General features: G+C 40.9%; 1 protein-coding gene across 4 annotated transcripts in view; it reads left to right on the top strand.

Moving 5' to 3' along the window:
* Positions 1–22,117, top strand: part of LOC128419203 (cadherin-8) — a 230,619-nt gene that overhangs the window by 63,782 nt on the left and 144,720 nt on the right. For all 4 annotated transcript variants that reach the window (XM_053399626.1, XM_053399624.1, XM_053399625.1 and 1 more), the window contains exon 3: positions 20,881–21,175. In XM_053399626.1, the coding sequence (XP_053255601.1) occupies positions 20,881–21,175 (295 nt within the window). The remainder of the gene's footprint in view (positions 1–20,880; positions 21,176–22,117) is intronic.

The following is a 22,117-nucleotide window of genomic DNA, read 5'->3' as shown; positions in this document are numbered from 1 at the left end:
CTAAACATCTTCCTGTAATCTCATGGCGTGAGTCATATAGCATCGAAAAGTGACTCTGAGTCTAATAAGTGAAAAACTGAAGCTTCATTTTACTCAATCTACAATAAACAAAATAAATAGCTTTCGTTTTATATTAAACAGTGGCTTAGATTAAGGACCTTGTTTAAATAGACCACATTTATTTAAGTAATAAATGGTCTATGGAGAGCTGGACCCAACTCAAGACACCATTTCATTAGGAGCGGGAAGAGTTTTAGCCCTATTTATGTCATTTTCTGGGGGAAACAGCTTATAAAAACCCCCACATTTCCCCCTGATAGTGGTGAAATCATTTCCATCACTGGATTTTAATTACTGAATTTGTTAATCTGATAAAAGATGAAGGGAAGGCACAGACAGGAAGGCTTCTGTAGTTAAAATATGAAATCATATCACCATTTATATCTGGTAGAGGGAGTGAAAAGTCAAGGGAAATTGAGAATGATATTGGTTCACCCCATTCATTCTGCCTAACAGATTTTTTGACTGAGCTTCTTACTAGTATGAAGGACTCTTGACATCTATGCTGAGGTTGCCTCACTGAATGTGGCTCAGGACAACACAGACACCATGACAACCATGGGATATTTCCAAGGGTCTCATGTGCATAGCTGTCAAGTGTCCCTTATTTGAAGGGACAGTCCCTTATTCCAGCGCCATGTCCCGCTGCTGTCCCTTATTGATGGATGTCCCTTAAATGTCCCTTAAATGATGTCCCTTAAATTTCAAAGGAAGCAGCTCCTCTCCCTCCCTCCCTGCTGACCAGGGAGGAGGGAGGCTCCAACTGTGTTGCTTGGCTGTGTTGCTCACCCAACAGGAAGTCTAAGAACAACTGGGGGGTGGAGCTTGCATGCCTTGTGTGTGGCTAGTTAATGCAAGCTGAGGGGTTTTTTGAATGCTGGACGCCATTTTGTTGCATGTGCTGCTGCAAACTTTGCAGTGCAAAGCCAGGCCAGGGAGCCATCTTAAGTTGAGGCTGCATAGGCCTTGTGGTGCATGTGATTCAGATACTAGTCAGTTGAACCTCTGGTTACAAAGTTGGTTGGACAGTGTTCTCGAAGCTACCAGCATGAGTTTGACCAGACTGCAGGAGGACAGGAAGACTGGAGTGCGGAACAGGTGAGGCTGCAGGCCCCTTATTTTGGCTGCTGGTCCCTTATTTTCAAGGCTGCTGGTCCCTTATTTTCAAATCTGTAAGTTGACAGCTATGCATGTGGCAGGAAGCATTCTTGACTCAATAATCTGTTTTAGCCGGAATAGCAGTGCTCTGTAGGAAGGGGTGTACCATTTTACAACCTTCTACAACTTTGAGGGCAAAGTGCAGAGCCTGGGTGCTTCCAATAGGCATCTGGTTGGCCACTGAGAGAAGAGGATACTGGACTAGATGGGTTTTCATATGTTCTTACATTCTAGTTTTGCAGGTTAAAAACCTGCCATGGTCAAGAGGCAATATGACACTTTGCCAAATTAATCTATGGCCTGGGAGCCTTTGTTTATCAAAATAAATGCATGTGCCATAGCTGTGATGGATGATTCTGTAAATAATAATAATAATAATAATAATAATAATAATAATAATAATACCAGTTTCTCATTTTTCCAATTCTATGTTGGGGGGGGGAATCACCACAAAAAATTGTCAACATTTTGCATTCAACTTTACCTAATAGAATGAATTTCTGTTTTTCATAGATGTATACATTATATATGCATTTTTTAATTGGAGAACTGCATCACAGAATGAAAAAGTGCAGATTTTGAAGGATAGCTGTGACTTTGTTCAGCTTTTGCTTTGGGAAGTGTGAATTAGGTAGGCTGGCATTAAAATGTAACTAAATCAACTTTCTCCCCCATCATAGCGGTGATGAGATGCATTTTGTCCATTAGTAAACCAGGGAAAGATAAACTTGCCAGAGGACCCCCCCCCCGACACACAGTCTGTCTGGTCTCTTCTTCATTTGTTCTGTTTTTCATCCACAACATAAAAACAAGGAAGCAATTTTGCAACCTCTGCTGTGTGCAAATAATTTGCTGTCCACATTTCAGGAACATATTTTTTTTTTATTTTGTCCAGCTGCTCACGTCTAATTTCTTCCTCATGTGGGTATCGCCTGGAAGAGCTTCTTCCCTCCGAGCTACGTCTCTCATCCTTCCAATTGCATCCACATTCCTTTGCCTCGCTCTGCAGTTGGCTCACAAAGTGCATTTATTGTCAAATCCAGTCTATTCTGCCTTGTCATTTTGCTTAAAACAAATAAGCCTTAAGCAAATGTAAAACTCTCAGGTTACCCCTGAAGGTAAACGTTATCTCAGTCCTACATAGCCTGCTTGTTCCTTGCTAGAGGAATTTGGAGGGGCATGACTTGTTTGTTTATAGAGCCAGTTGTAATCAATAAAGGGGCATCTGGATGTTAAAATAGCTGACAGCTATATTTTCTACGCAAAACTTAATATGCCCAAATGGTTTTGTAACAACTTTCAACATGCCATTAGCAGATTATTTCCATGCCATGTTTCCTGAACTCTTTATATGTTTCATTTCTTGCCCCTTATTGTATGTTTCATCCCCTCCCCAGCTGTTTTCTGATTGTAATTTATTTAGTAGAAGACTCATTGGTTGCTTTGTGTCTGCTCCTAGAAAAAAAACATATGCTTATTTATAGGCCAGCTTTGAGTGCATAGCATTATGGGTATTTCCATGATGTTCCCCCTCCCAAACACGGGCTTCCAGTAAGGTTTGCAAAACACGGAATCTCTAAACAGATTGCATGGCAATGTTGCCTCCTTTGAGAGCAGGTTTTTTTTTGCCCCATCTCCCCTTTGCATAGATGAAGCCTCATGAGGCTTTATCTCAAGATAGGCAGTGGTGAAGCCATGGCTGGCCTTTTGTGACAATAGGAGGAGAGTGGCTTCCTTTGTGAAAAGGGATGTGGAACTCTCCAACTTGCTCTTCATCATTTGGCAGTGACTCTTCATTTAAGCAGTGCAAGATTAGCCAATCGGTTTCAGGGTAGGGTTTTTGAAGGGATATATTGGATTGGCCTAGTGTACTTACTCTGCACTGTTCTGTGTTAGACGGATGCACCTCAGTTGGTTGTTGGTTTGCTTTATATTGTCACAACTTGGAATTTAGGGTGGATAGCAATGTGACTATCCACGTAACAACCTCAATGTATCCCTGAATAAAGGACATCTGACCAATAATCTCACATTGCCAGCAAGACAGATTTGCTTGGTCTGATGTTCTTGAGAACTGAAGAACCTGCCCTGTTGAAAGCTGGGCAATGGGGGCAGGATGGTTAACAGAGATGTCCCCTCAGCTCAATTTCATGGTGAGTTGGCACTGAGAACCTCATTGGTTCTCAGTGCCATGGATATTGGCCTCCCAACTCAACTTGGGCAATAAAGAAATCTGGCACCCTTTATTCTCTATGCAAATCCAAGTCCAAATTTAATTTCCTCATTGCAGGTCTTTTATGCAAACAGTTATTAAAATTGTGATTATATACTATACTTATGTCTCACAAATCTTCACTCTAGTGTGTGTGCAGAAAAGGTTATTCTCATTACGTTTGAATCTGTGTTAGCCACCATCTTGAATTATTGGCTGTTTCCTACTCCAACTTGCCACGGCCTGAAAAAGTTGGCAAAAACCTGACAGATGCTGCCACCCCCTCTTGGATGACACTAATAACATTGTGATTTATGGCATTTTTCGCAGTTGGTACAGTCTATTAGCTCATTCACAAATTGTGAATGAGCTAATAGATGGTAGAAGTGACAATCATAATTGATAGCTTCAATGTGTTTTTGACATAGCAGAGTAGATCATGTTCTTGAATATATTTGAAATATTAGTCCTTTCCACACAATCCATCCACGCGTGTACTGAACACCTGCTAGAGCCACCTCTGGTGCCACAGACCTCACTGGCTCCTCTTCTCCAACAACTGCAAGGCACACATGATATCTGCAATGGAGCACCCATGTTAACAGTTGTGTATCCATAAGCACAAATGGGACCACCCCACCACTCAGGAGTCCAATCGCATGGATCACCTACAGGCGAGAAGCAATAGGTTTTAATAGCCAATTCTAATTTCCAATCCTTTCAGAAACTATGGTGAGTATGCCTGAGTGGAAATAACTGATGCAGGATGAGCATTGCAAATACCTGGCATCAGCCATTAGGTTTCACATAATGCCAGTGATACAGAGAAACAGCACCACAGGCTGACCATAAATGGTCAACATACTGCAAGCAGAAAACACTGTGAAAATAAGCTCACTTTGGCCTCAGTTATGTTCCCAAGGAGCTGCCTGATACTAAATCAGTTCATTGGTAAATCTAGGTCACTCTTGTCTACACTGACTGGCAGCAGCTTTCCAGGGATTCAGGTAGGGGTCTTTTTCATTCCTAACTCAAGATGTCAGGGATCAGACCTGGGTCCTTCTGTATGCCGACCAGCTTCTCTACCACTGAACTATCACCTTTCTACTATTCAGGTCTCTTCTTGAATCTTAAGAGTCAAAGACATATATAAAGAAGTCTAATTTAATGATTTTGTTCACAATTCCAATGCATATTCACGTAGAGAGTGGTGATTTGAAATTAAATCCACAGAGTTAATGAATTTGTCAAAATGGCCCAGATATTTTCTCTGACTGCATTCAGTATGGATAATTTTAAAAGGCCTTCTGGAAATATCTCTTTATTATGTCAGACTTCCCTGTTTTCTGTTCATGGCAGGAGTGATGCAAACATCATCACTCTATACTTCATGATGCTAGAAGGGCAAATCAGTGGTTTGGTAGTATTCTTTTTGGGAGCAGTATAGGTTTTAATTGAGAAGGACTCACCATATTGGCAAACTGTGTGCAGAGATTTTGAAAAATAGGAGTTGAAATGAGACCATCAAAATTGAATCATGATGCCCACTGTGAGGAGCTTAGAGTTAGTCATTTGACCTTTCTAAAGGAAGCAGAAGAATCACAGAAATCACACTTTCTGAAATTGACTAGGAGGCAAAAATGTGTCTAAAAATCAACAGCTGTTATTTATCTATTTTGTTTTGTTTTCTTCTCATGGTTTTCATGAAGCTTAAGGAATCTTTTTAGAACGTTTCTTATTCAGTTTTCTCCCTGGGTTTTGGAATTGCACATTACAGAGTCATAGAATCATAGGTTTATATATCACATAGATTTATATATCTACTACTGAGCTATGGGCCTTCCAGGAGCTTACAGCCTTCTCATAGTACCTGGAGACACCAAGATGGTGAGCAGGGATTCTCTAAGCCTGTCATTCAGTTGGGCTATTGCTTCCTTAACTAAGAATCTTGGGGTCTGCAGGATTCTGAACTGGATAGGGCGTCTTTCAGTACTGGAAGAGATGTGGCCAGATTGGGTGGAAGCAGTTAACTATTGCCAGTTTGGGTGGGGCTAAAAAGCCCCTCTCACTTTAGACGACATCCAGTCACAGTTTTTGAATTTTTGTACAGCTCCTTGTTATGTTAAAAGTTCAGAAACTTGAGGTCCTAGCTAACCCAACAACACACATCTCATCTCTTTATCCTGGGTGTGGGCTCAACTGCAATCCCAGGAAATCATTCCATATTACTACTCCGCCGCCTGTGTTCTTAGGCTCAGATTGATGAGTTTTAAAACTCAATCCCTTTTCTGTCCCGATTTATTATTTCCTCCTCATTTCAAATATATACCATGCCCATTTCACATGCCTTTTGGAATCAATGTTGAAGAAAATAAGGGGATGGTAGAGTAGAGAAATGAGGCTTTGCGGGGTTCTGTTGAGCCTCATTGCTTTGTAATCAGTTGCAGCTATACACTACCTTGAAGAGATTATTGTCCTTCTCAGCTTTCTTTTCCTCCAGGCTTATACCTTTCCAGAAGAAAACCTATCCAGCAGCTAAGCTAATGCAGCTGATGCAAGTAATTTCAGGTAGAGCCAATGCACATGTACAGATTCAGAAATCTGTCATGTTCAAGCATCAAGGGCCATGATTTCAGCATTAAGTGGGACGTGTAACAAAAAGCTGTGGCTAGTGTGTGCTCCTGTCTGGAGTTCTAGCCATGCCCTTTTGAGAATACACCATCCGCTTCTTCACTGTTTCCTATTTTCCCCTCCAACAGTCAATCAGCATTGCATATCAGTTGAGCATGCTCAGGCCTCAATAGGATGTTCATGCGGTTTCCTTTCCCTTAGGGGTAAAGCAACTGCTTTTTTTTAAAAAAAAGTCCTCATGAAAATTCACCAGCATTTTAGTGCTAATTTCTCTGAAAAGACACTTATTAATGCAATCTAGCCTAATATATGCCCTTTTGCAAATTGCTTCCCCCCCCAATGTAATGCATTTTGTATATTATTTTCAGTAATATGTTCATTTTTATGCTCACTCTTCCCTAGCAAATGCATTATTTGTACACATTATCTGGCTAGAGAACTGCATTGCCAAATTTGGAGAATTTGAAGGATGTGTGTGTTATTTTCCAAAAATTAGAATTAGGTGAGTTCACCTTAAAATGTTGTCCAAATCAAATTTCTGCCCCATCCCTAAACATAAGGGAATAAGATGACTGCCTCAGATAATAAATGTGGTGGGCCTTAGAGGAGGCAGCACTGACTCATAGAATTGTAAAGTTGGAAGGGACGTCGAGGGTTATCTAGTCCAACCCTCTGCAATGTAGGAATCTCAGCTAAAACATCCATGACAAATGACCACCCAACCTCTGTAAAAACCTTCAATGAAGGAGAGTCCAACAGCTTTTGAAGGAACTTTCCTGGTATCAAAGTCAAGCTGACCAGTCAGTAGTTCCCTGAGTCTTCTTTTTTCCTCCATTTGAAGATGGGCACAACATTTACCCACCTCCAGTTTACAGGGACCTCACCGGTTCTCCAAGAATTCTCAAAGATTATAGTCAGAGACTCTGAGAGTACATCTGCAAGCTCCTTTAGTATCCTTGGGTGCAGCTCACCAAGCCCTGGAGATATGAATACATTTAAAGTAGCCAAGTGTTCTTTTACCACCAGGGGTCGACAATTTTTTTTAGCAGTGGGCCGGTCCACTGTCCCTCAGACCTTGTGGTGGGCTGGAGAAGCGGCACTGGGGGGGGGGAGCTGGAAGAAGAGGCAAGGGTGGCAACTAGTCCTCCTACCCATCCCTACCCCCACCCCCAGCCACTGCACTTACCTTCCCAGGGGCTACCGCTGCTGCCACCACCATCACCACCGCTGCTGCTCTCATGGGTAGGCAGAGCGAGCTCATCCACTTTGCTGCCTGGCCCACAGGAGCACCAGGGCGGCAGCGGCCACAGGAAGAAAGAGGCTGAGCGCCAACGGGAGGAAGAGGCTAAGCGGTGGTGGCTCTGCCGGCAACAGGAGGAAGAGGCTGAGCATCAGTGGCTCTACCAATCAGACAGCATGCCTGGTTTACCTCAGGGCGGCATGGGGACATTTCTGCTAATCAAACACCACTGATGTAAACCAGGCATGGCATTTGAGTGGCAGAGTCGCCACCACTCAATCTCTTCCTCCAGTCGCCATCACCGGGAGTCTCAGCTTCGCAGCGGGTTCCGGCTTCGCGGCGTGGGCCAGATTTAGGACCCAGGTAGGCCTGATCCGGCCCGGGACCTTAGCTTGCCGACCCCTGCTGGTGATGGTGGGGACACCATCACCAGATTAGGCACTGTTTTAATTTTGGGTGAAGACAGAGGCAAGTTCAGCCTTCTCTCTGTCACCCAATAGCATTTCTCCATCTTCTCCATGCTGAATACCTACCACTTGTTTATTCTTCCTCTTGCTTCAAACATAGCCTAAGAAAACTTTTATTATTATTTTTAACCTCTCTTGAAAGTTTAAGCTCATTCTCCGTTTTGGTCCACCTGACCTTCTTCCTGCAACTGGTGGCTACGAGTGTATACTCTTCCTTCATGATTTCTTCTTTCTTCATTTCTTATATATGCCCTTCTCACATCGCAGCTCATCTGTAAGCTCTTTATGCAGCCACACTGGTTTGTTTAGATGCATCCCACATGTCTTTCTTGTTGAAATTGTCTGCATTTGTGCCTTCAATATTTCACTTATATATTATTATTTATTTATTGCATTTATACCCTACCTCAAATTGGCAAACACGCTTCTCCCCTCCTGAATTCATCCCCACAATAACCCTGTGAAGTAGGTTGTGCAGAGAGGCAGTGAATTTCATGGCTGAGTGGGACTTTGAACCCCTGCTGAAGAAGATCAGATATTATATTATTCCTTCTGCTATCAGGTCAAGGATTATACTGTTCCTTAGCTCTAAGCACTCAAGAACTTCCCTTCACAATGTGAGCTAGCTCGGAGACTGGTCTGTTAGACCAGTTGCTGTCTAAATAGTGATTAGTGAAGCACTTTGATGAAAGACAGTGAAACATTTTCCATAGCCCTGCAATGGAATCCCTCCCTCACTGAAGATGCAAATCTTGATGTGAAAAGCAAAACTCACAAAAATATCAGCCCAGCTCTGTTACAAGCCATAATGAAATCCTCTCTGCATTGTGTAGCCCAGTCTTTTCCTTCACACTGCCAGAAAGTCACCTTCCCAGTGGCTTTCAGTTTTCGCTGAGATAACGGCTGCTTAGTTGATGTTTATATTTTCAAATTCAGGATGTGTTTGGCAGCCAATTGCTGGGTGATCTCTTCTATTTGGACTGTCAGCTTGGCACATTATGTGGTCTTAAATAGAGCACTCACCTCCTGTGCGCTCACACACTGCAATTTGTGCCGTGGCACCATTATGTCTCTATCTTTCTTGTCTGTCCCCAAATTGCTCTTTTCCTCCAATCTATTAGGGTTTATTTGATAATGTTGCATAGAAACAGCAGTGACATTCACTCTCCTACCTGTATTCAGATTCAGATTGTAAGAAACAAGGTATTTTAATATATCGTCTCTAGCATCCCAGCAGTTCATTGTACATAAATTGTAGTATCCTTGGAAAGAATCCTTGGTGGAACAGCAAGTAGTTAAAAGCACAGCATCGTGGCAGAGTTCCAATGTTTGGTTGCAGCGCTGCAAAGCTCTCGCTATAGAAATTTACACAAGTTGATAGAAATGTTTTTCCACCTTTGGCCAAGTTGGCTTTGTATGTTTTCATTTTTTTTTTCATTTTTGAAATGCATTTGCTGTGCTAGACCTCCATTTAATGAATTTATAAATGTATTGTAGTGCAATCCTACTCAGAAATAAGGGTGTGAATTTGATTTAGTTCTCATTTAAAGGCAAACATACTTATCACTTTCTAAACTGCAACTCACAGTCATTCCATGATTTTTTCTATGTGGTTCTCCAGCCAACTAATGTGTAGAAAATACTAGTATGCATATATTAGTGAAAATAACAAACAAACAAACAAAAATGTACGAGGAGACATTGTAGAAATGTATATTTTAGGCAAAAAGTAATGGGGAAAATGTGTATTAGGAAAAAGCCATCCTAAAGTGAGAACCTGACAGAAAGAGAATGGACAGAGTCACCCATGCATACGCTGAAATTTTATTGAATTCAGCTGGACTTGCCCCAAAGTAAGTGGGGTTTAGATTGCAGCCTAAGCTCCCTTTTTATGGGGTGAAATACCCAACACTTGAAAAGTAATTTTTAAACTTAAAAGAAACCAATAAAATAATATTATGAAAACAATAAAAGCCAAATAGGCAATTATTTTTGAAAAGCCATGCCCCTTCGTCCCTTTGCTGTGATACACAAAACAAGCAGCTTCCAAACTACTGTTGCTTGTGTTAAATTAAACTAAATGAAACCAGCAAAATTAGCAAGCTATTGTGAGTGCTTATGGAATCCCTTTCAACTGGATCCTCCCCTGAATTTTGCAGTTCCATATTTCTTGCATGACTTCTGAATCAAAACATGATGGAACATGATTCATTTTTTGTTGGCTCCAGGAGGAATGTTGCCCTTGGGTCCAGCTTTCAGGCTTCCCAGAGGCATTAACTTGGTCCCAGTGAGAACAGCTCTCTGGACTAGATCAACCATTAGCTTGATCCAGTAGGCTCCTCTTATTCACTTATGAGATTTAAAGAGGCCACAGTCTTGGAAATGCTTGGTAGGGCCAAATAGCAACCCACTGTTAAAGACACCCCCCCCACACACACACACATCCAAAACTGTAGAACTGTTTGCTGTTTGGCCTCAGTCAGGTGCATTTTGGGGCTGAAGACTTTTTAATATCCCTATTAATGTCTACTGTGGACTTCTTTAACTTAGTTTAAGGCTTTGGAATAAAGTCTCCTAAATTGGGTGAATCCCAAAATGAGACAACAAAAGGCCAATATCCTGAGAAAATGTAGATAAGCATCACAAGGAACATAAAGCATAGATGCAAAATATCAAGTCCAATAGAAAATCATTGAATAGTATTGGCAGGTGCATTGGGGATGGGCATAGCTCAGTGGTAAGGACACATATTTTGCATGCAAAAGGTCTCAGGTTTAGTTCATATGATTGAGAAACCATCAATAACTGTTGCCAGTCAATGTGGGAAAATATTGAGTGAGACAAATCAATGATCTTACTTAGTATAAGTATCCCCAGCATGGATGAAACAAATGGGAGCATGTCACTGGTTGTACATGACTGGGAGATAAGAGAATCAAACTAATTCAGTGCCTACTCACATGTCAGTCTTGTAGTTTAAAATCACTGTAAATAATGTTCACTGGCCTTCATGTTTGCTATCCCACCTTCCTGCACTTGGGATCCTCTCCCCTCCCCCCGCAAAGAAGGGGGGCTTTATAAACATTTTTCTCTACTTACCAATTCTTTCTCAACACACACACACACACACACACACACACACACACACGTGTACACAAAACCACATATGTAGAACAGACTATTTTGCATACAACATGAGTCTATTTCACATGTACAATTGCTCTATATATTGTTATTTTAGAAGTCTGGGTCACTAGGCTGCATGTGAGCAGCTTTAGGGGATGGGGGAGAATTTTATTCAATTCACATTTAAAGGTGAACCAACCTAATTCACATTTTCAAAAATCAATACATGGATGGAAACACAGTAATACTTGTGCTGTCTTTAATTGTCATTTGAATTGTATGAAAGTCAGTTGAAAGAGAATTCCATCAACGTAGGGCCACTGCAGAAAAGGCACTCCCCCAAATGCTCACTAACCCAGTTGGTTGCACCAATGGGCATATAATTTTGAATATAAACCATACAGTGTTGTGCATGGTGTAAAGAAGGAGGAGAAATTCAGTTCACATGTGAAGGTGAACTTACCTAATTTGCCCTTTCTGAAACAATCAGAGAACCAAACACAGCCATGCTACCAAAAAATTGAAATTCTCTGAATTTTGCAATGCCAAGGAATGTGTACAAAAACCATAGAATCATGGTATTGAAGAGTTGGAAGGGACCCCAAGGATCAACTAGGCCAACCCCTAGCAGTGCGGGTATCATAGTTATAGAATCCCTGAGAGATGGCCATCCAACCTCTGCTTCAAAAACCCCAATGAAGGAGAGTCCACCTCCTTTTGGGGTATATGGTGGAGTAAAGTGTGCATGCTCATCCTATGTTCTTATGTTGTTAGCAGAATTTGATGTATTTGCCCATCTGTTTGTGGTTGTTCTCATGCATTATGTGGGCATCAGTTGAAGCCAGTTCTTGAGCAGGTATGTGTACACCTGCTTGTGTGTGCACAGTTGTACATTTCCTCCCCAATCCATCTAGCTATGCTCTAGAGAGTGTGAAGGTTTACACTTCAGTGCTATTAAAAGGGCCAGCGGGTCCTTGAAGGAAACAATAGATCATATTGAATTGAAGTTGCAATTGCAATAGAAATTCTTCCGTGAGAATAAATGAACTGCCTCTTCTCTTGAATGCTTATACTGGTAAATGATCATTTAAACTGTGGGTCATTGATGAACACATCCATCATCCTTCAGGTGTCACAAGACACCAGTGGCACTAAGATAAGTTCTCTTTGCCACCTAATGGCTTTTCATCTATCTAGCAGAAACAGAAGTCACACTGGACAAATAATAATATAAAAAGATGGCTGGGGAAAGGCTCACAAGAGGAAGGTGTGACAATTACTAGAAGCAGTGATGTATATAAATGAATGCAAAAAGCCACTGACTTCCCTCAATATTTAGAAAGTGAGCTGGGGCTTATTGACATTCATAGAAAATTGGGAAGGAATCCAGGGAGCTAGAGGTATAGTGTCTCTGGGCTTGCTGAATGTGACCTGTCTCCAAAATGCAATACCTCTCAAGAGGCCTCAAAACTAGGGATGAGAGAATACATCTAGTATGAGTCCTGTAAGTGTCTCATTTTCCCAGCCTTCAGTTCACATAGGCTTGCAATGATAAAAAAAGTTCTCATGAAAATTCACCAGCTTTTTAGTGCTGATTTATCATAATAAACACAGTTTTGTATGCAATGTAGCCTTATAGATTTTTTTGTAGATCAATTCCCCATAATATAAAATATCTTTGCATATTATTCTTCACTAATATATGCATTTTATGCACACTTTGCCCCACTACATTCATTTTTGTATACATTTCTTGCAAAATTCAGAGAAGTGCAAATTTTGAAGGATGGCATGGTTTTAGTTTATGTATTGTTTCAGAAAGTGTAGATTATGTAAGCTCATTGTTCAATTCAAGCTGAATAAATTTTCTCCCCCATCTCTATGTAGAACACTGGGATCCACTATATATTTTGGGCAATGTCCCTCTATATACTGGGTTTGTTTGTTTCATTTTAGGTATCCAGGATGTTCTGGGTGGATAACTTTCTAGTTTAGTTCAGTATAAAAATGGTTAAGGTACTGATGATTGGACACCCAAATGGCCATGCTTGCATACCCAAGGCACCCTGATCTCCAGATTTGGGGGAGGACACCTGAAAATAGGGTATATGTGTGCATTTCCTTTCTAAATGGAGGACTCAAAATATAGCCAAAATGGAACTTTTGTAGGTCATCACATGCCTGCCCTCTAGAGTCTTGGGGGGATGAGGAAAATAATGAGTTGCTGAGTTTCCTGAGCAAACTTTGTTACATCCAAAAAGAACTTTCAAAACAATAACTACAGTTCAGTTCTGTCTCTGCAAGCTTACCTTAAGACACAATCAAACATTGTGGAGCTCTGAACACATATTTCTATGAGTATATTTGTTTATGCAATTACTCTTGTTCATTGCTTGATTTTAATCATGCGCTTGTGATGTATGCAGGCAGGAAGTGATAAATATAAGTGTAACTGTCATGACAACTCCCTGCTCTCAAACATAGAAGCACATTCATTACTGCAGAATAACAAATAAGATTTGTGTATGGTATACACAACATTTACATTTTTATCAAGTCCATTGATCAGGGCTGGATCCCTGAGGATCCAGCATGATTAACAATTGCTGAATGTATATGGCTTCTGTGAATCCCACATACTGTATATGACTCAGTTTATTCCGTCCACCTCCTGTTCCCTTCTAGTTTAATCCTTAGCAGACTAGATGGAATGAATATGGCTAGAATATTATACAGCTTCTACCAGTGTGCCTTAATTCAGGGATGAGGAACCAGCTCCAGTCAGCATGGCCAACCATCAGGGGTGATGGGAGCTGGAGTCTGATAGCACCTGAAGGGACTCCAGCTCCCATCACCCCTGATGGTTGGCCATGCTGACTGGAGCTGGTAGGAGTTCGGAGTCTGGTGACATCTGGGGGGCCATAGGTTGCCCACCTTTGCCTTAACTGAAAGGGATAGTTGCACAAAAGAAGGCAGGAGATAAGCATTACCCACAATTCATTCATCTGGTGATGAATTAGTGGTGTCAATATTTGTTAATGAGGGAGAAGTGTCAGAAAGGGGGAGAATAAGAGTGCCAAGGGTGGTTTAAGACTGGTTGGCATAGAGACACTGTTCTAGAATAGATTATGTCTCCACTCTTGTACTGTGTCTCCATGACAACCAGGAGCTCTGTAGGAACAAAGGTCTTACAGAGGCTTATATGATCTCCATGGGATCAATGCTCAAAGCTGAGTGGAGGTTGTTCTGCTGGTTTGTTCTAAGTTCCACACAGAAGCCCCAGGTTACATTTTCCAAAAGCTAAAGGGTCTTTATTTCTTATTTCTAAGGACACCATTTCTGTCCTGCTTTCTTTCTGAAGTAGAACAGTAGGGTGACTATAGTTGTATAGTGTGTACAGTTCTGGTTTGCTGCATCTCAAAAAGAATACTCTAGTGCTGGAAAAGGTTCAAAAAATGGCAACTAAGATGTTCATGGGGGGGAAGTGACTCTTCTATGCAGAAAGGTTATAACATTTATGGCTTTCCAGTTTAGAAAAAAGGCAAACAAGAGAAGACATGATAGAGATAGAGATAATTATGCAAGGTGCAGAGAAAGTAGGAGGATATACTTTTTCTCCCTCTTCCATAATGCAAGTACTCAGAGTCATTCGATGAAGCTGAATGTTGGAAGGTTCAGGACAGACAAAAGAAACTGCTTCTCCACACAACACATTGCTAAACCATGAAATCTGATCCCCAAAGCTGTAGTGCTTTATAAGATCCCACAAGTTGGATGGTTTTAAAAGAGGATTAGACATCTAAAGAGCTGATTCAGCACTTGATAACTGCTATGTGGGCATTAATTGCCAGGGAATGGAAACATATGGTACAGTAGTATTTGGCAGTTTGTAATCAAGGAAATGTGGACACATAGACTTTACTGTATTTTTGGTTTTTACTGTATTTTTGGTTTCTATGGAAGCCGCCCAGAGTGGCTGGGGAGGCCCAGCCAGATGGGCGGGGTATAAATAATAAATTATTATTATTATTATAAGGTTAGCTCATGGTCAGGGTAAACCAGACTTTTCTATTAGTACAATTTTATTGATTGCATGCACTGAAGAGAACAAGGAAGCTCTCTGCCTGCAACATCCATGTACATCTGGATAGTATGAACTTTACCTCTCACCATTTTCTTCATACTTACCCGGCTCACATCTGATGAGTTCTTCTGGGGGAAAGCAACAAGCCTACTGCGAATACACAAGTAATAACTGATTTACCTTGATATCCTCTCATCTTCCATCTCCTTTATTTTATATAAATGTATTTCTTTTATTCACTGTATTTTGTCTTTGTGGGTTTTTTCATGAACGTGTGTTAAAAATGTAATAAAGATTTGTTTTATTTTAAAAGAGAAAATTAGACAAAATCATGGAGGATCAGCTGCTACTAGCCATGATGGCTATGTTCCATCTCCACTGTTGGAGGCAGTATTCCTCTGAATACTAGTTTCTGGAAATCACAAGTTGGGAGACAGGTGTTGCACTCAGGTCCTGCTGATAGGCTTCTTATCTGCATATTGCTGGCCATAGTGAGAACAAAACACCGAAGAAGATTGCCCTTTGGTGAGATGGAGCAAGGCTCTTTTGTTGAGTGATTTTACCCCACTTTAACATTGTAGCCCCATTCTCACTGAAGTGATCATCCTTGTCTGAATGTATCCCTTCAGGCTGCAATGAATGCTGCTATAATGGAATGTTCCTCCATACAAAAATAATGAATAAATCTCTTCACATGGAAAACTAGAAATCAGCCTTATCTTGGATGTCTACTTTCATATGTCATGCCCTGTCCCTGCTGGAGTATCAGTATCAGCCAACCCTTCTGCCCCATCAATCTTGAAAAGGAGCTGAGTGCTTATTTCCCTAGGACTGATTCTGTGCTCAATTCATAGCCTCGCCTCCTTACACTGCCTCATTTGTACTATACATTTAAAATAGTCTCATTCCATATTAAATAGTCATGGCTTCCTCCAAAGAATCATGTGAACTGTAGTTTGCTAAGGGTGCTGAGATTTGTTAGGAGACCTCCTATTCCTCCTCACATAACTACAGTTTTCTGAGAAAAGAAGAAGAAGAAGAAGAAGAAGAAGAAGAAGAAGAAGAAGAAGAAGAAGTTGTTGTTTATAAACAGAGGGTGGTTATAGCTCATTGGTAGAACACGTGTTTCTTCATGCAGAAATTCCCAGGTTCTATCTCATGATCACTATTTAAAGGATCACAGGTAACAGGTTGTGGAAGAGACTGCTACCTGCAAACCTAATGAGCCACTGCCTGTCAGATCAGACGGTACTTCATTTGGTATAAGGTCATTTCAGAAGCTCACATATGTTTAGCACAGGGGTTATCTCAGGCCAAAGGATGGGGGGGCAAACATAGCACTCCAGACCTCACTATATGGCTCTATGAATGCACCCTAGGCCACACATCCTCTTCCCAGGCCTTCATCAACCCTATTTCATACCTTCTTCCAGAGTTTTTGCCTGGATGGAATGTGTTCTTGAACTCTGATAATGCCTCTTGGTTCCCTGGATAGAGATGGGTGTGTGAATGCGTGCACAAATTTGTCTACTGTACAAAGGTAACAGTGTTCCACTTAACTTTTGCTTCTGGCCACACCTACCACTAGTGTATGGGTTGCCTGGAAAGGAATGTAGCTGTTGGACTGAAAAAAAGATTCCCCGTCCCTGATATAGCCATATAATGAAAGCAAACCAACTGAGGTTTGAACAGGTTTCAGGAAGACAGTTCTTTTGAATTTCCAGAATGTTTTAGCCTAGGCTGAGCACTTTCCTTTGTAATAATGTTACTGATATACTGTACTTATAAAGTTGTGTGTGTGTGTGTGTGTGTGAGAGAGAGAGAGAGAGAGAGCGCGCATTCAGTTAGCAAGGGAGAATGCTGAAGTTATAGAGAACAGATTTACACACCTCCTACTATTTGAGAAGTCTCTGCAGTGGAAATTCACATTCATTTATCCTCTCTCCATCATTCCTCACGGTCCCACATAATTATGAACTTAATGATCTTTAACCTTGACATGAGCAAAGGGTTCTGAATCTTGACAATTGCTTTACATACTCATACATATTTGATAGAACTAAAGAAATGTTTCTTGGGGGATGAAATTGCTATACTTAATGACTTCAAATATATTTAGCTTTTGTTCTCTTAAAAAAAAATAGCGCAGATTTTAGGAAGGGTGATGGCAACAAATGATGGCCCATGTATGGAGCTAATCTACCCATCTTGCTTCTTAGCCTAGGCCATCTATTGTAATGTTTCTGTATTAAAGATAAAAAGCACATGAATGTTTCAAATAGCTGCCTTGATGATCTTTGACTGCCGCCAGCTGCTATAAAGAAGGGGAAGAAAGATTTCTGTAAACATCACATTTATCATTTACTTTAAACTAGAGAAAGCATGATTACCATTTTTTGTCTGGTACTAGTATTTGATGGAAAAAAGAGGGAAAATATATATTTAGATTTTTTGCTCTTTGCAGCCTAGAGCCAGTGACAAATGAAGGTTATCAAATGAGCAGTTTGTACTTTTTTGTTATTTCATATCCACCATCTCATATTTTAAGCAGTTCTCTGTGATTATATGAAATATGTCTGCATGCATTTCAGAAGCATCTCTTGTATGGAAAAAAGGTTTTGTTTTGGTTTTGGATTTTTTAAAGACATTGGGCATGTTGCAGTCAAATTGGTACACCAGGGGTGGGAAACATGTTTCAGCCTGAGGGCCACAAATATTTGCAATATTGTAAATATACAAAAAATATTTCAATTCAAGAAAAAAGTTAGAAAGGTTCCAAAACAGACATTAGAGATCATCTTGAACCTTGAATTGCTGCAATGCTCCTTTGTGAGCATTGCACAATGTATCTATATAAGTAATTTAAACCACACACCTTGGACAACCTTCTAGGGGCTTCATACCGGTGATGGATAAGGCCAGAAGCAAAGTTAGGGAGAGAAGAATGAATGTAAATTTCACCATTGTACAGTAGACTAGTTTCTACACATGCATTTCTCTAATTCATCCAGGCTAGCAAGAAGCATTATCACTTAACCATCCAGCCATAAACACGCAAGGAGGGTTCCCACTCAATGTTTATCCATTTTGGAAACCAAACTGGAATCTTTTGATTCTTTCTTTATTCAGTGTTCTTCAAATTTGGATCCCCAGACATGGACAGACTACAACACTCATCATCCACAGCCAGTTAGGTCCAGTAGCCAAAGATGATGAGAATGATAGTCCATCCAAATCTGGGGTCCCAAGGATGAAACACAGTGCTGTATGTTCTATTTGTACTGAGATAAATTGCTATGCGCAGTGCCAACCTACTGTTGTGTTTTGTATTTCCTTTTTCATGGCAGGAGCAGGGAAGGAGGATATGAATGGTTATGATACTTATTTAACTGTCCTTATAAAGGAATCTTTTTTTAGGGGGGTGCACAACCTCTTTCTTGAAATCATAATAAGAAAATCGTCGGTACTTAATAGTTCTGTTTGTGTGTGTGTGTGTGTGTATGCATGTGGTTTTTATATATAAAAAAGTCTAATTACACTTCTGATTACATTTTGTTTGATTAGTATGCATGCAAATAGTCTCTCTTTCTGTATTTAAGCTCTGATATGGATCAGTAGCAGCTGGGTGAAAGAACAAACCTCTCTTTGTATGCATTATATGTGTGTTTAGTGGGGGAAGAAATGGACTGGGATCATTTGCCCACAGCAATCCATGTTCTGAATGTTGTGGAGTAGGTTCCCCTCCCCTGCTCACGAGAAGACTCATGAGATGCCATTCTGGGATAAAGGTTGTATTTATTAAAATTTAACAAATCGGGGTATTGCAAGCCAATTCACCAAACTAACCCAATTCAGAAACTACAGTGTTAGTGTCATGGACTGTCTGAATACAGAGGAGTGGTGGGAGACACCAGCTGGGGAACCTCAAAGGGAACCCCCAGAGGAAGAAGGCTCAGAACCAGGGGATTGGTGATGGGACAATGATGAGTGGTCAGAGCAGGGGCATTCCGAGGGGGGTGGGGTCCGCTCTGGGTACCATTCAAAGGGTGGTGACAAAATGCCACCCCCTGATAGATGGCACCCCTGGGGGCGCGCCATGCCCCCAGGGATGAGTGCCATGCCACCTGGGAAGAGCGCCATTCCAGGTACCAGAGCAGGTTGCTTTGCCTCTAGGTCAGAGGGAGAAGAGGGAGCAGACTGGAAGGAGGAGGTGTCAGAAGGTGAAGAAGTAACAGGGTTTAGTGAGCAAGAAGAGGCTGTGGCAGAGGGCTGCCCAGATTCAGAGGCAGGAGAAGAGGGGGATCAGGAGACAGAGATGAGGCAGGCTGCTGAATAATCTAGGGAGACTCTCCATCCTGTTGCAACCAGCTCCTCTCCTCCCTGCTCTCCAGTGTCTCTTCACATTGAAGACAGAACTGGCAGTAAACTTTAAGCTCTATCTTTCACTTAACATCAACAGGCATATATGGACACAACTGAAGCAAGCAAGCTAGTGAACGAGTTATTAAAACAGTCAGTTCAGGAAGGCCGCTTTGCTTTCTTTTTCCAGGCACACTATTCAGTGGCTGATTTAGTGGCTGATTTTCTCACAGTAACATGGGCATTAATTAAAGGCTATTGCTTGTTCCAGCATTGATAACCTTCTGGTCAGATCACTGTAGTGCGTTAGACACAGGGCTACCATTGATGATGACTCAGGCTGCATTCACATGGCAGTTTATTCCATTTTCACAATGTTAAGTTCCTCATTCTGTTTGTGCTTGCACACAACATAAATTCCACTGCTGGAACACTAGTGGACTATAGTGCACATTTAGTGTTTTTGTGCAGGGGGTTGTTGCCTGTTTGTTGATATTATTTTTGTATCTTTATTTTGGTTTATATTTTTTATGTGGAAATTGTTTTGTTTGGTTGTGTACTTTTTGATGTTTTGTGTATTGTTTATGACTACATTTGCTATGTTTGTACTGTAGTTATGTAAATTTTTATATGTTGTAAGGCGCATTGAGCATGGCTTTGGAAAGGTGGCATACAAATATCTGCACTAGCTACCTACTTGCTCCCAATTGGTCCCAATTCAACAGATTAGCATAAAAACCTTTGGATGACTAGGATCCAAATACCTGAAGGAGCACATTTTCCTGTGTTTTGAAATCTTCTTCTGAAGCTCTTCTCAAACTGCCTTTGACAAGCAAGAAGACAACTTTTTGGGTGGTGGTGCCCCAGTTTGCAACACCCTTTCTGAAGAGGCATGCTTGAAACTTGCATTATATATATATCACCAGATTAAGACATTTCCATTTTCAAGACCTTTAGATTTGTGTAAAGACTTAGCCTGCTGTGCGATTTTATTTTGGTTACTTTAGCTGCTGTCTCATAGTATTTGCTAAAACTATCATCGTCCTGTATATTTTAGTGTTTTATAACAGAAATAATTTATTATTTATATTTCCTGTACACCATTCTGGAAATCATTGTCTGAAGGATGGTGTGACAGCTATTCACTCCTAACATTGTTCACAAGTACAAGTTGTCTCTGCACATGTAGAAGTGTTTATGTGAAAAAAATGTACATAGGCTGATTTGTACAACTCATCTACTGTGTACACAGGTAGCCAGATTATAGGCTTGTTGAATAATGCAACTCTATTTTTTGTATATATTTACACAGACTGTAATGTAACACATGAACACCCCTATGCTGTTGTAGTAACATGGTAGCCTCCAATTGCTGTTGGATAACCCTCCATCATTGGCCAGTAGGTCACCATGTTGGCTACGCCTGACTTAAATAAAACAAATCCATAAACCTAAAATGAAACGTGTGGCAGTGCTGATGCAAAGGCTAATTGCTTTATGTCTTTTTTAAAATGATCACTCAATAGCTTCTTTGTCATTTCAGCTACACACAGACTTGGACCCTGGAATCAGCAAGATCAAGTACATCCTGTCAGGTGATGGAGCTGGTACTATCTTTGTGATCAATGACAAGACAGGGGACATTCACGCAATGAAAAGACTTGACCGGGAAGAAAAAGCTGAGTATACGTTGACGGCCCAAGCTGTTGATAGGGATACAAACAAACCTCTGGAGCCTCCATCAGAATTCATCATTAAGGTCCAAGACATCAATGACAATCCCCCCGAGTTCGTTGATGGCCCATATCATGCAACTGTTCCTGAAATGTCCATCGTGGGTATGTATGAGAGTTCCAAAGTACTTTGCAAAAGATACTGTGTACATGTATTTCTCCACTGGTTTATTTAAAGGCACCCTTTTAGGACCAAATCCTCACAAGGCAGTTTCAATCATTTAAATGTATAATCACAATAAAAAACAAAGCTTCTATAAATCATGTATGTGCAGCATAGAAAACAGCAATAAGAATCTATAACAATAAAATAACTACAAGACACAACTGGCAAATGTATAGCAACATCTTACTTAGTAGGAGAACATTCAAAGAAATAAAATAATTCAGCACCAGAACTATTAACAGCAGTGAAATATTGTTATTGAGAAAAAGAAAAAAGCCATTTGGAACAAATGCATCTTTAATTTTCATTTGAAGCCTTGCAATGATGGGGTTATGCAAAAGTCAGTTGAAACAGAAATCCTTCAACATTGGGCCACTGGAGAAAAGGCATTCTCCCAAGCACCCATTAACCCAATTGCATTGCCCCAATGGGCATATAACTTTGAAGGTGCCTTTACAGAGCCAGTGTGGTGTAGTGGTTAAGAGCGGTAGATTTGTAATCTGGGGAACCGGGTTCGCGTCTCCGCTCCTCCACATGCAGCTGCTGGGTGACCTTGGGCTAGTCACACTTCTCTGAAGTCTCTCAGCCCCACTCACCTCACAGAGTGTTTGTTGTGGGGGAGGAAGGGAAAGGAGAATGTTAGCCGCTTTGAGACTCCTTCGGGTAGTGATAAAGCGGGATATCAAATCCAAACTCTTCTTACAGTATATGCATGGTATAGGGATGGGGAGCAATTTGATTCAGTTTACATGACAGTATACATGACTTACCCATTGTTCACTTTCTGAAATAGTATGATAATCAAAACACAACCACCCTTCAAAATTTGAAATACTCTTAATTTTGTAATGCATTCCTCCTGCCAGGGAATGTACAAAACT

Source organism: Podarcis raffonei, chromosome 8 (genome assembly GCF_027172205.1).
Source record: "Podarcis raffonei isolate rPodRaf1 chromosome 8, rPodRaf1.pri, whole genome shotgun sequence".
Classification (NCBI taxonomy): domain Eukaryota; kingdom Metazoa; phylum Chordata; class Lepidosauria; order Squamata; family Lacertidae; genus Podarcis; species Podarcis raffonei.
Note: the sequence above shows the minus strand (reverse complement) of the source record. Positions and strands in the feature narration are given on the sequence as shown.